The 13,423-nt window shown below is 55.7% G+C and overlaps 1 protein-coding gene across 1 annotated transcript; it reads left to right on the top strand.

The window, feature by feature from the left end:
• The first annotated feature begins 2,782 nt into the window (after window positions 1–2,782).
• CCNL1 (cyclin L1) lies at window positions 2,783–12,618 on the top strand. Its single transcript, XM_056113979.1, has 11 exons — window positions 2,783–3,082; window positions 3,153–3,227; window positions 3,293–3,402; window positions 8,524–8,644; window positions 9,555–9,619; window positions 11,259–11,358; window positions 11,442–11,546; window positions 11,641–11,782; window positions 11,855–11,966; window positions 12,045–12,137; window positions 12,235–12,618. Exons 1-11 carry the CDS (start codon window positions 2,831–2,833, stop codon window positions 12,569–12,571), a joined length of 1,512 nt encoding a protein of 503 aa, XP_055969954.1. The 5' UTR covers window positions 2,783–2,830; the 3' UTR covers window positions 12,572–12,618.
• Window positions 12,619–13,423: the final 805 nt, after the last annotated feature.

Below are 13,423 nucleotides of genomic sequence, written 5' to 3'. Positions count from 1 at the left end.
GGCCGGTGACCGTGACCTCGGGGCCGCCTTCAGGGCAGGGGACGGGGGACGTGCCGCGTCCTCTGACCTGGGCAGTGGCCCGCGTCCCCGTCCAGAGGCCCGGGACAGCTGAATGGCCGGGGAGCCCCTGGGCCCGGCGCCCCCTCGGCCGTGCCCGAGCCCCCGAGAGGACCGCGGCCGCGTTGGTCCGCGAGGGGACCGCGTCGGGCACTCGCCCGCTGCCAGCCCCTCTCACCCCCAGCATCGGAGGGGGTCTCTGGAGTGACCCCCGAGTGCTGCCGGGTGCCCCTCCCCGCGTCATTGGGCTGGGAGATGGTGAGCCTGTGGTTTGATCCCCCAATGCAACCCAAAGTGGTCCCAGGAGTCGCCCCACCCCGCAGGCACCACTGTGCCGGCACAGATGTTTTTACAAAGACTGTCCTTTGCTCCCTCCTTGGTTACAGGAAGGGGCCTTTCCCCCGGGAATGCCAGTTTAACCAAAGGACAGTCACGTTTCCCTTGATGTAAAGTTGGGGGCCTCAGGTGGCACGCTCCTAGTAACAGAATTTGCTAGAATCTAACCAGGGCACGATTGGACAGATGCAGCCCGATGCAAGGTCTATAAAAGCTGTTGACCCCGGGCCAGAGAGAGTAGTGAGTAGGGTGCTTGCCTTGCACACAGCTGACCTGACTTTGGTCCCTGAGCACAGCCAGATGTGGCCCCCAGACAAGACACAGTTGATCCAGACGAGATCTCTCCATGCCCTGTTCTAGGTTCTAGGACAGGAAAGCTGGGAGCATAGAGACCGGCTCTTCCCAGCTGGTGCTGTTGAGTCCCAGGTCGCAGGCGGCTCAGAATGCTGGGAGCTGACAGTGGCCCCGAACCGGGCTCCCTGGATGGGCTCCTTTGCTGTCTGAAGCACTCAGCTGTCCAAAGGGAAGTGAAATGGCTTTCCTATGACATTCTCCAGAGCAGGAGAGAGCAAGGCCCAGGGGCAGCCCTCAGCACAGTGGTCCCCAGGGCACCCCCAGAAAAACTTGTTTTAACTGCCAGGACTGAGGAATCACACATTGTCAAGGGCAGGGAGACATCAGGCTTGCGGGGTCGGGCAGTCCAGTGGGGGGGCCAGGCCCCACCCAAAGTACAAGGGATGGGCAGAGAAGGGCAGGAGCGGAACTCAGCCACTTGGCCGCCAGGCCTCTCCCTGATGGCACAAGACGTCATCCTGGCTGTGCTCTTTGCCCGTGACCCGGTCCCTGGCACAGACCTATACCCAGAGACTCACTCACCACTTCAGCATCACAGTCTAGCCTTCGTGGCCCCAAGTCCACTCCTGACTAATGATCACTGCCGAGAAGGGAGTAAAACAAGCCCGGGACATTACCCCGTGGTCCAAGTGACCACGGGAGCAGAACTGTGAGGCTGGCCTGTGCCCAGTTCTCCCCTGCAATAGGGGCCACTGAGCCTGCCTGGGCAGAGACCCAGCACCATCAGCAGCCAGGCCTCCCGCCTTCCCTGCCCGGCACCCAGTGATCTTATCTCCCGAGCCTGTCATGCAACTGACCCTGGGCGGCCTCTCAGCTCCAGGGTCCAGTGTACAGTTTAACAGACTGGAAGCAGGAAAGTGGAAGAACTGTCTTTAACTCAGAAGCAACAGGACTTTTCCAACCCGGAGGCCAGAGCTGCTGACCCTGAGCTTGTCCGTCTCTGCAGGAGTTGAGGATTAAAAAGAAACGAAAATAACATCTCGATTTGATGAGCTAATGCAAAGAAAACGCTGCTCCCTGTCCCGCTGCCTTTAGGGGGAAATTCTGGTCCGGAGACCTGGGGCAGGTGGAAGTCAGTGGAAGAGCACTCTCTTGCAGGGAGGGGACCCCTCACTGTTGGGGCCAACCCCGGGTAAACAGGCCTGAAGCAGGCGCACCGTGAGCACGAAGAAAAAAAAGCCTGTGGTCAGGGGGCCAACAGCCTGGCGGACTGACGGTGCCCACTACCCAAAGCTTAAGATGGACTCGAGCCAAGAAACAAATCTGCAGACATCCTCTGGTTGCCTAGACTTGCGTACCTGAGGGGGCTGGTCAAACAGAAACAGGTCTAGCTAAGCATAAACGTTTGGGCTCCTGCATCCCGGGGTCCGGTCCCCCACGACCAGTTCCCCTTTGGGCGGGGCCGAGCAGACCCCTAAGGAGGGCGGCGGCGGCACCTACACCTGCCCGCACGCAGGCTCCCTCCTGGGGGCCCGGCTTGGCCCCCGGTGGGCGCGCGCTGCCCCTGGGGCCACAGCCGGTGGTGCCCAGCGGCACATCGGGACGGCCCGGGCCGGCGCCCCCGGCCCGGCGCCGGTTCTCCGCGGTTCGACAGCGCGTCCGCAGTTAGGCTCGGCCCGGCTTCCAGGTTCCATTTAAGCCGCTCGGAGCAAGTTCCTGGGGCCGCCCCGGGGGTGCCCGGCGTGTGCAGTTCGGGGAACCAACCAGGTGGCTCGGCGGCCGGGAAGGCCAGGGACGGCCCCGCCTCTGAGTCACGGGCCCGGCCGGGAAACGGCGCCGCCGGGACGCGGGGGACCTCGCGGGCCGGGGGCGGGGCCGCCGGTGCGCGTGCGCGGGGGCAGAGGCGGGGCGCGGCGCGGGGGGCGGGGCGGCGGCGGGCGCCGGGGCGCGTGCGCGGGGGCCGAGGGGCGCCCGTGCGCGTGCGCCGGGGCGGGACGCGGGGCGGGGCGCAGGGACTCGTTGTCGCGCGCGCCGACGTCGCGCGGAGGCGCACGCGGCGCGGCCCGGAAGCGCGGCGCGGCGGCGGGTCGGCCGGCGGGTCAGTGGCGGGCGGCGTCGGGCGTGCGTGCGGCGGCCGGGCACCATGGCGTCCGCGCCGCACCCCAGCGCCGCCGCCCCGGGCCCGGCCTGCGCCGCGGCGGCGGGCGGCATCCTCATCGGCGACCGGCTCTACTCGGAGGTGTCGCTGACCATCGACCACTCGCTGATCCCCGAGGAGCGCCTGTCGCCCACGCCGTCCATGCAGGACGGGCTGGACCTGCCCAGCGAGACGGACCTGCGCATCCTGGGCTGCGAGCTGGTGCAGGCGGCGGGCATCCTGCTGCGGCTGCCGCAGGTGCGCCGGGCCCGCGCGGGGGCTGGGGGGGGCGCCCGAGGCGGCGCCGCTGACCACGCTCTGTCCGCAGGTGGCCATGGCCACGGGCCAGGTGCTCTTCCACCGCTTCTTCTACTCCAAGTCCTTCGTCAAGCACAGCTTCGAGGTGAGCGGGGGCGCGGCCCGGGGGGCGCCCTTGCGGCCGCCCCGGCTGACCGCCGCCCCTTGCAGATCGTGGCCATGGCCTGCATCAACCTGGCGTCCAAGATCGAGGAGGCGCCGCGCCGGATCCGCGACGTGATCAACGTCTTCCACCACCTGCGCCAGCTGCGGGGCAAGAGGTGAGCCCGCGCGCCGCGCGCGCCCGCCCGCCCGCCCCTCCGCGCGGGCCCCGTGGCCCGGCGCCGCCGCTAGACCCGCCCCAGCAGGGCTGAGGACCAGGCCCTGCCTTAGGATTAAGCAAGAAAGGGATTCCCCTGGCCGAGGCGAGCGCTCTGTAAGTCATCCCGCGCCGGGCGCTCCGACTCCCTCGAAGCTGCTGCGGCTGGCCCCCCTCTCCCCCCGCCGCCCCGGGGCCCTGGATCTGCAGGAGCCCGGGAGGGTGCAGGGGGCGCCGCGGGCCCGGCCCCGGGCGGAGGCGCAGGGTCGGAGAAGCAGCGCCCCAGGGAGCGAGGGTCAGGCGGAAACGGGCCCTTCCGGCGGGCCTGGCCCTGGGCCCGCTTGGGGCCGCCTCCCCTCCAGGTCAGGTGGCCGGCGACAGTGCAGGCTAGGTCGTGGCTTTCGTAGCGAGGTTCCCGGATTCGAAAGGAAGCAGACCAGGAGAGCAGCTTCAGCCTTCCCTGGAGGTCAGGGGAAGTTGGGCTGGGGTCAGTGCCGAGGCAGCAGCGTCAGTGAGTGCCGGTCGGTGTGTCGGGCCTATGCAGGGCAGCCGAGGCAGGTCTGTCTAGTTACAGAGCCCGCAGCAGTGCTGCCCAGCTCGCTTCCCCCGCAGTTCCTCCGTTTTTTACATACCCTCCCTCCCATTTTTGTCTCATTTCCCTCTGAGCGTACTCAGGGTTAGATGATTTTGTTTCACTGTAAAATATCTTTAGCTCTAAAGAATCCCTTGGAAAGGGAAGATTTCAAAGTTTTCAGGTTACTTAAATAATACTAAGGTTTTTTATCTTGAACTAAGTGGTTCTGTGCTGCATAAAGGAAGTCTTTTTCATTTACTTGTAGTAGTGTACTTTGTACTACAGAGCCAGCTGTTAAGCAATCACTTAAAAGGATTAGCTACTTTGAAATCTTTCCATGTGAGCCAAGAGTATTTTCTTTGGTGTATAGTAGATCCTACAAAAAAAAAAACCCTTGGAATTAAAATATCACCTGTTTCTGGTATAAACAGTGTGTTTCTTGGATATTACAGAGAAAGATCTTGCCTCATTTTGATTATAGCATGATTTTTAAAGGCGTTAATTGCATGGACACCTTTTTTTTTTAAGCACGATATGAAAGTGTTTCTATGCATATTACAAGTTTACTCAGACGTGTAACTTGTATATGTTATTAACTTCAACTCTTTTTTCCCTTGCAACCGACTATACAGCGACCAGCTACATTTACCAAAGCCTGGGTGATGTGGAGTGGTACATAGCGATGAAGCTGTCGTCATGGCAACAGTGAGTGAAGTATCGAAATCCCCAAGGAGAAGCCAGTGCTCTGAGAATAGGTCACTGGAATCGGGGACTAACAGGTCGGCCACTGGTGAACCATTTAGAAAAACTCCTGTTTCTTGTTAAAAGCTTTTGTCTTTGCTGTCCAAGTTATTACAACTGTGGTTTAAGGCTTCTGTTGTAAGTTAATGTTACGGATACAGCTTACTTGTGTTAACTACCAAGGCAGTTTTATCTTTTTGTCTCAATGCTGGATGAGACCAGCTGAGACTGGCGTCCGTTTGTTGTTGTTTGAGGGCATCTCCTTCCCCTTGGCGCGCTTGAGACTCTCCAGAAGCGCTTTAGCAGGCCTCCATGGGCCCCTGCCCCTGTCCCGTGGGTGTCGGTGTAGGGCCTGACCCGGGCCTGGATCCTCCTTAGTTCCCAGCTTGTGTCTAAGATGCCAATGGCGCATCCTTGGCAAAGAAGCGTTTTCTTGGAAGGAGCCCCGGCCTGTCTGGTGAATGTAGCAGGACTAGGCCTCCCCCCGTGATCGTGTGGCCTGCACAGTCCAGTCCCCGTGACACATGGGCCAGTGACTCTTCGGCTGCGCCTGAAGTGCTGCCTGCAGACACCCAGGCCGTTCTATCTGGTGATTATTCTTGGTTTGGGAGCCACACGGCAGTGCCTGGGGGCACTCCTGTCAGGCTCAGGGGACCATAGGGGGTAGGCTAGGTGGAGGCACGCTCTCGCCCCACTGTACGATGGCTCTGGCCACAACATTTCATTCACTAATGGGCGTCGGGAGAGTGGGCACCTCGGGAGTGAGGTTGATGGGATTGGGCCTCCATGTCTCTCCCCTCAACCCCAATTAGGCTCTTTTTTTATTGATGGGGAGGGAGTGCACGCCACAGTGCTCAGGGCCAGAATTTACCCTGGGCTCGGGGTTGAGATAGATAATCAGGATCTGCTGAAGGCAAGACAGACGAATACTGGATGTGCTCCGAAAGCCGTTTTTCAGAGATATGCGTTTGAAGTCGGTCGTCCCATCCCAAGAGACTAGGTACTCAGTCTCAGTCCCCGTGTTCGGGGCGTCTGGTGAAGACTGAAGTCGGTTTTTGTTTGGAGGCCCAGCTCAAGGGTGACTCTTGGTGGGACCCTCGGACCCCAGGGGTGTCGGAACTGAACCCAGGGTGGGCCCTTTACTGTGCTGTAGCCAGGCCCCCAAAGTAGCACGTTTTTGAAATGTTAAGTAGAGGGGGTAGAGTTTGGTCTTGTGTTAATGGAGGTTGAAGTGGGTTGTTTTGTTTTTCAGTGAACATTTGGGGGGGGGCATACCCCATGGTGCTGAGGGTTGGTTCCTGGCTCTGCACAGGGTTTGGGGCCCAGGACAGTCCTGGGAGGCCCCTGGGTAGCCCCTTGTAAGACAAAGCCCTTGCTGGCCACTGTCTGTACCCAGACAGTTGTTTCCGGCTTGACTGAGGCTAGAAGAACATTGTAGCAACCCTCCTTCCATGGGAGTTACTTAGTGATACTTTGTGACTCTAAGCAGAGAAAGTAATACATTATGGAAATAGCTCTAATGATACAAAGTAATCTCTGTGACTAAGGCAACAAAGTATTTAGTGCCTCATGGAAATGGCTCTCTAATGTTACAAAATAATCTCTATGACTAGATGTCCATTTGTTGGTGAACTAAACCAATTCTAAACAAAGTAAAAGCTTTGGGTTTTCCTCCTGCAAAGCCCTTAGAAACTGGAGTTCCTAGCAGTGGGGAAGTTTAGCACCCTTGAACGGGATCCCCTATCTGCGCTGGTTTCCGTCATCTTGTTGTTTCTGGACTCCAAAGGTGAAGGAGAGCTTGTGGCAGAATGAATGAGCTTGATTTGGCTACTAGGTCATAGCCAGAATTAAAACTTTCTAGTGGCGTGACTTCTGCTTGAAGGCAGCTCATAACAGTACGCTTAAGCTGGGTGCCTGGGTTTGCCAAGGAAAGTGGGACAGGACTGCCCTCCCTCCCCAGGCTCGCTTGCCCCCTCCCCTCTGCCCCAGTGCTGACCCTCAGCTTGAGGCTGGGGCGCTGGTTTCTCAGATTTCCAGTTACAATGGTAAAACCTGAAGACCATCCCAGGAGTCTGTTCATGTGCCTTCGTTCATTGCACGCATTTGACAAGCTTAACTGACTTTCTGTGTCAAAGAGCAGTTCACTGTCGCTTGTCGTGATGCACACTGTAATGTCGGGGTTCAGCCGGTGCCCTGGCTGGTCAGTGACCTCGGTCCTCACCTGTCACCCAGAGAAGGTGACAGGCAGCTTTGCCAAATAAGGGATTGGGTGCTGGTAAAAAGCCATCTGGGTTGGGAGAGTTTGAAAGACATTTCATTTTCTGTCATAGTTTTTATTGAAAGACATTTTAGAGATGTGAGGGGAGAGAAATAATGATAACATTCAAGAGAGAGAGCATGGGGCAGGGGAGGGCGTTTCCCTTGCACGAAGCCAGCCCAGGGTCCAGCCCCATTGTCCCATATGGCATCGCCGGGTGCGGCCCAAAATCCAGCAAAAGAGAGAACACTGGTGGGGACTGGAGCGATAGTACAGCTGGTAGGGCGTTTGCCTTGCACGCGGCCAACCCGGGTTTGAGTCCCAGCATCCCATATGTCTCCTGAGCGCCACCAGGAGTAATTCCTGAGTGCAGAACCAGGAGTAGCCCCTGTGTATCCCTGGGTGTGACCCAAAAAGCAAAATAAAAAAGAACACTGGGCAGGAGCGATAGTACAGTGGCAGGGCGTTTGCCTTGTACGCAGCCAACCTGCGTTCAATCCCTGACACCCCATATGGTCCACAAGCCTTTCTCTGTATTTCTAAGCGGGAGAAAGGAGTCGGGTATCACTGTGTCTTTGGTCAGGATAGCTCATGCGTGGGTGGGGTCACTGCCACACTTTCAGGGTGTTCTCTGCCTTCTGGGTGCCTGGTTTCCCGTTATGTGGCAACATGCGAGAATGGGAGTTTCTGAGTTCGGAGGTGCTCAGGCGGATCTTGATTCGGTCCAGAGCAAACGCGGTGGTGTCTGCTGGCCAGGAATGAGTCGCATAGAGCTGGGAATCAGTTTCTTAATGGTATTTTTGCTGGTTGGACGTAGAGATGCGTCAATGTAGGGCATTTATCAGCTTTAATGTGAAAGCCCAATCCCAGCTACAGACCCCCTGCAGTTCTGTCTTAGAGCATCTGTCCTGGTGTTGGTTCCCACTGGCAAGGTGTGGCCTGGGGGCGCTGGGGCAGTGCCCGGGCAGACCCGGCCCAAGGCCAGTGTTCTTCCTGCCCTTGGATCTGATTTTAGAAACGTCTGTCATTGAGTTGAATTTAGTTTTCAGGTTATTTTTCTTAACCAGATGCTGATGGTCAGGGTTTGATTAAACAGTCGGGGCGCTCTGCATTTGACAGCCCTTTCCCCTTCGTTGTCGATTGATTGAGTCAGGTGCCGTAGACTCCAGATCACTGGGAGCTTGAGCGGTTCCATTGCCAGCCTTTTCGAGAGTGCGTTTTGTCCTTGGGGAGCATTGATGAATATCTGTCACACCGTAGTCAGTCCTTCAGACACGGGTGTGACAGCAGCAGCAGGATCTAAGGCTGAGTGGTCTCTCCGGGGCCAGTGTAGGAGCACGTGTTGTAGAGCATAACTTGGACAGCACAAGATGAATGCTTTGACTTGTTTGCAGGAGTTTACAAAGCTGGTTTCTGTTGCCAATAGTTGGTTGGAAGGGAAAACGGAGCTGCCAGAAATACCAATTTTTGGATGTGCAAACAGTCTTGATTTTATTTCCTACAAACTATAGGACTCCAAGCCCCCTGATCCTTGATCAGAACTACATTAACACCAAAAATCAAGTTATCAAGGCAGAGAGGAGGGTGCTGAAGGAGCTGGGGTTCTGTGTCCATGTCAAGCACCCCCATAAGGTGAGTGGCAGGGAACGGAAGTGACCATTGTATTAGGGCCTTCGGGCTCACAGGACCTCAGGGACGCCCGAAAGAACTAACGTTGGTTTAGAAGCAGCCGCGTCGGTCTGGCGGGACTTTGGATGACTTGGATTTGACCTTCCTGCCTGTATATCATATGGGCAGAAATACATACCCTCGGCCTTTGCTGGTGACCGTGTCCCAGCTCAGAAAGTGGGGCTGTGTTTCCCAGGAGCGAACGCCACGTCCTGTGGACGGTGGATGCCTGCTGATGGCTGCACGCTTTTGCCTTGGGAGGCACTTATGTCTCTACTCTGGCTCCCCGAGCTGCCTGAGTGATGACAGATGGCGTGGGTGGGATTATCCAGGCTGGCTGACCTTGGCACTTAGCTCTGCCTGGTCCCTCCGGGCGGAGAATGGAAGTGGTTCTGGTGCGGGTCCGGAAAGATGGGGCCTGGCAGGAGTGAAGGCTGTTTAAGGCTCTCTCTCTCTCTCATGTGACCAGCATCACATGAAGCATCAGGGCCTGGGGCTGCTGCGAGCTGAGTGCCGTGGGCATGGAGCCTGTGAGCGTTTGGTCATGGAGGGTGGTGGTTAATGGAATGGCCTTAGCGTGATGCCCATTTAATAGTGAAGGGTTTGTGGAAAACTGGGATTATAACATTTGAAACACCTCCCCTGTTCTTCCTATATAGTTTCTGGAAGCATTCATAAATGCTTCGTAACTTTTAAGAAATCTAATCATACAAGCCACATTGGCTTGTGGGTACATTTTGGGTTGGCCTGTGTCACCCAGTTTACGGGTGAATTTGAATTTGCACTTAACGTTTTTAATGACTTAAATTTGTTGCTCTCACTCTGAAAGAAGCAGCCAGCTGCTAAATTGCCTTTTTTCTCCCTTGTTCTTCAGATCATTGTTATGTATTTACAAGTCTTAGAGTGTGAACGTAATCAAACCCTGGTTCAGACTGCCTGGTAAGTTGCTTTTTTTACGTATTTTCTAGCCAGGAAAACAGAAGCAGAAATAAAGTAAGTTTTATTTTTCCCTTTCCAAAAGAATGAGATGGGTTTGTTTTGGTGCTTTTGTTTTTTTGTTTTTTAACCAAAAGGTCAACAACGCTTATTTCTGCTTCCTGTTTTCTTGGCTTGACTGATTATTTTCCCTGGAGAACTCAATTTAACTTTGTTCTTTTTTCTACTCTTTGATTAAAGGGTAGTCCTGATGGTAAGTCATAGAACTCTGCCCTCCGCACTTCAGCCCATGACCTCAGGATGGCCTGATTGGCTGCCCTGCTCTCCAGCCAATCCAGTGCAAGCTCTCATCCGAGATTCACTGAAGTGGTCCATACCCATCTGGCAGCGTCTCCTAGTTCTGTCGGGTGTCGAAGGATTTGTATATTTGCTTCTAGAAGTGACAACTCAACATGCCTGTGTATCTCATGTGTACCTGTAACTATCCAGACCAAGAGTTCATTTCGATAGATGTGTTGTCCGGCCGTGATGCATTGAGTGATTTACGCTAGTCTGTGTGACGTGAATTCTCGAGGGACCACAGTGTGCAGCTGGTGGGGGCTGGTCCCGCCCTGAGCATAGGCCAGGCTGCTGCAAGAAAGTGCTCCTGTTAGAGAAATATGATGAGCACTTGGGCCCGGCCCGAGCCGCCAGCATGGGGTGTGAGGGAGCCGCCCGTTTGCGGAGACCCGCGGGCTCCTCCCCTGCGCCAGCGCTCGGACCCGGCCATTAATGTTGATGTTCTGAGCTGCGGCTCCGCAGACCAGAGAAGTATTAAAAGTCGTGTTAAGTCTCATGGCTTTTATAAAATGCATGGTATTTTCGGTACATGTTCTATAAAATATTCTATTACATGGGTAAGAAATTTTAAGACGTCTTACACTGGGTAACTTTTAAACCAATTTGTAAAATTTCTTTTTTTGATGCCTCAGGAATATTGTGGGGGAGGGTTTGCTGATTTAAAACTCCAGCAACTGGTTCTGAAACAGCCTGAATCTCAGTTAAACTGTCTCAAAATGATATGTTGCGTGTTTATTGTTCTTCACTTACCCACCTCAACTTTCAGAAGCAATTTTGTTTTTTTTTTAATACAAGTATAACATATATATATATTTATAAAGAAAGCCACTTGATGCGTGATTGCTGAAATGCCTTTACTGTCACGGTGTCCACATTCTGAAATAACTCGATTGACTCTGCTCTATATTGTGGGTGAAGGAGAGACGGTCAGTAGCCGATGGCTCGAAGTACTATTGGAGTGGTTTGTCATTGATAACGCTAGTGCTGTCACAGCTTACTCTCAAAGCATTGCCTTTTATTCAACTATGTTGGAAAAAACTTTAAAAACGTAAGTTCTATTGGAATAATAATATGGAATTTTTAAAAATTTGGTCATATGTCCGAAAGCTAAAGCATGGTTCTATTGTGAAATTCTAAATCTTGCCAATAACGAGTTAAGAATTGTTATGTGTTAGACTATGAAGTTGTGAATACTTAATTATGAGAAGAAAAAAGAATAAAGTAGATTGAGTCTCCAATTTAATGTAGACGTCAGAGGCGCTGTTGGATCCCATGGGAAGCTCACGGCTGGAATGTTTTTCAGGAACTATATGAATGACAGTCTCCGCACCAATGTCTTTGTCCGCTTCCAACCGGAGACGATCGCGTGCGCGTGCATCTACCTGGCGGCCCGGGCTCTGCAGGTAGGACCGGGCCAGCTCCAGGCCGTGCACCCTGCCCGGCCAGCCGACTGCCGGCTGACCAGCCCCTTGTCTTTGCCATCTAGATCCCCCTGCCCACCCGTCCCCACTGGTTCCTCCTGTTCGGTACCACGGAGGAGGAGGTGCAAGAGATCTGCGTCGAGACCCTGCGGCTCTACACCAGGAAAAAGGTAACGGCAGGGCTTGGGCTGTGGCCATCTGGGGCTCGGGCCGTGGCCGGACCAGGCCCCAGAAAGGGAACCCTCTCCTGCACCCTCCCCACAGCCCAACTACGAGTTGCTGGAAAAGGAAGTAGAGAAAAGGAAAGTGGCCTTGCAGGAAGCCAAGCTAAAGGCCAAGGGCTTGAATCCCGACGGGACACCGGCCCTGTCCACCCTCGGGGGCTTTTCTCCAGCCTCAAAACCATGTAAGACCCGAAGGGGTGGGTGGTGGGAGCCGCGCCCGGGCCGGCAATAACTGGGCTGCGTGGTCTGTGCAGCGTCCCCGAGGGAGGTGAAGGCCGAGGAGAAGTCTCCGGCTGCCACCAGCACCAAGACGGTGAAGAAGGAGCCGGAGGACCGGCAGCAGCTTCCCAAAAGCCCGTACAATGGGTGAGGCGGGCGGCGGAGGCGCGGGTGGGTGGGGGGGTTCCCCGGCCGGGCTGCTGGTGACAGCCGTGTTCCCCACAGCGTGAGGAAGGACAGCAAGCACAGCAGGAACAGCCGGAGTGCCAGCCGCTCCCGCTCCAGGACGCGCTCGCGGTCCCACAGCCCCCGTAGACAGTGAGTGCCGGGCGGGAGCGGGGACAGGAGGGGACGTGGGGGACGCGGGGGGGGGGGGGTGCTCGGGCCAGCGCTGAGGTGCCCTCCCCACCCCCAGTTACAACAACAGGCGGAGCCGCTCGGGCACCTACAGCTCGCGCTCACGGAGCCGGTCGCGCAGCCCCAGCGAGAGCCCCCGGCGACACCACGGCTCGCCCGCGCTCAAGGCCAAGCCGGCCCGCGGGGACCTGAAGGGCACCCGGCACAGCCACAAGCGGAAGAAGTCGCGCTCACGCTCGCCCAGCAAGTCTCGGGACCACGCGGACGCAGCCAAGAAGCACCGGCACGAGCGGGCCCACCACCGGGACCGGCGCTCGCGCTCGCGCTCCCTGGACCGGGCACACAAGGGCAAACACCACGGCGGCCGCTCCGGCCACGGCAGGCACCGGCGCTGAGGGCCACGGCAGGACGGCTTCTCACCCCGGCCCTGGCACTGGGAAGAACTATGTTGATTTTTTTTCTTTCTTTTTCTTATTTTTTTTCTCCTTTTTTTTTTGGTTTTTTTTTTTTTTTTTTTTTTTTTTTTGCACATTAAAATGCCCTTAGCAGTATCTAACAGATAACCATGGTCGGGTTCAATTGTACTTACTATAGTTGTGTATTGTTTATTGCTATGAGAACTGGAGCGTGAATTCTGTAAAAATTGTATCTTATTTTTATACAGATAAAACTGCAGACACTGTTCTATTTAAGTGGTTATTTGTTTAAATGATGGTGAATACTTTCATAACACTGGTTTGTCTGCATGTGTAAAGATTTTTACATGGAAATAAAATACAAATCTTGTTTTTCTAAACTGCTTCAAAATACCTTATTTAAATAAAAGGCAAAATTTTCATAGTAAAAGTGCCTGCACTTATTTTCTGAGTGATTGTCCTTTCTCCGCTTGTAGCTGGATTTCTTTTGTTTGGGAGTCAGTTGGGTCCTGGGGGTTGGACCCAAGTGTGCACATGCAAAGCACCCACCCTGCTGAGCTGTTGTTCCAGCCCCACCAGCAGGAAGGGCAGGTCTCCGGGTGGCAGAGGGCGGCGGTGAACGGGACAGACGTGGGGCTGCCTTGGGAGCAAGGTGGGTCCTCCATCAGGCCTAGGAGCGAGTCTTTGCGAGGCGTTTCCCATGGCGCTGGTGGTCATGTCCCTGCACTGCGGGCTCCTTGGAGGGGACCTTTGCCGGGTGTCCAGCGCTGAGAGAGCTGAAGGACAGCCCCAGCCCACGTGTGTCCCAGCTCACCCAAAAGGCTCTGGCCA

This window comes from Sorex fumeus, unplaced genomic scaffold, assembly GCF_029834395.1.
Source record: "Sorex fumeus unplaced genomic scaffold, SorFum_2.1 ptg000024l, whole genome shotgun sequence".
NCBI classification, from domain to species: domain Eukaryota; kingdom Metazoa; phylum Chordata; class Mammalia; order Eulipotyphla; family Soricidae; genus Sorex; species Sorex fumeus.
This window is presented reverse-complemented; position numbering and strand designations above follow the sequence as displayed.

What these genes read in the sequence shown, in the direction of transcription:
- CCNL1 (XM_056113979.1), top strand. Translation starts at nt 2,831, where the DNA reads ATGGCGTCCGCGCCGCACCCCAGCGCCGCCGCCCCGGGCCCGGCCTGC. An exon ending in TCGTCAAGCACAGCTTCGAG is followed by an intron (nt 3,228 to 3,292) that starts GTGAGCGGGGGC and finishes CGCCCCTTGCAG; the next exon opens with ATCGTGGCCATGGCCTGCAT. An exon ending in CCCAAAAGCCCGTACAATGG is followed by an intron (nt 11,967 to 12,044) that starts GTGAGGCGGGCG and finishes TGTTCCCCACAG; the next exon opens with CGTGAGGAAGGACAGCAAGC.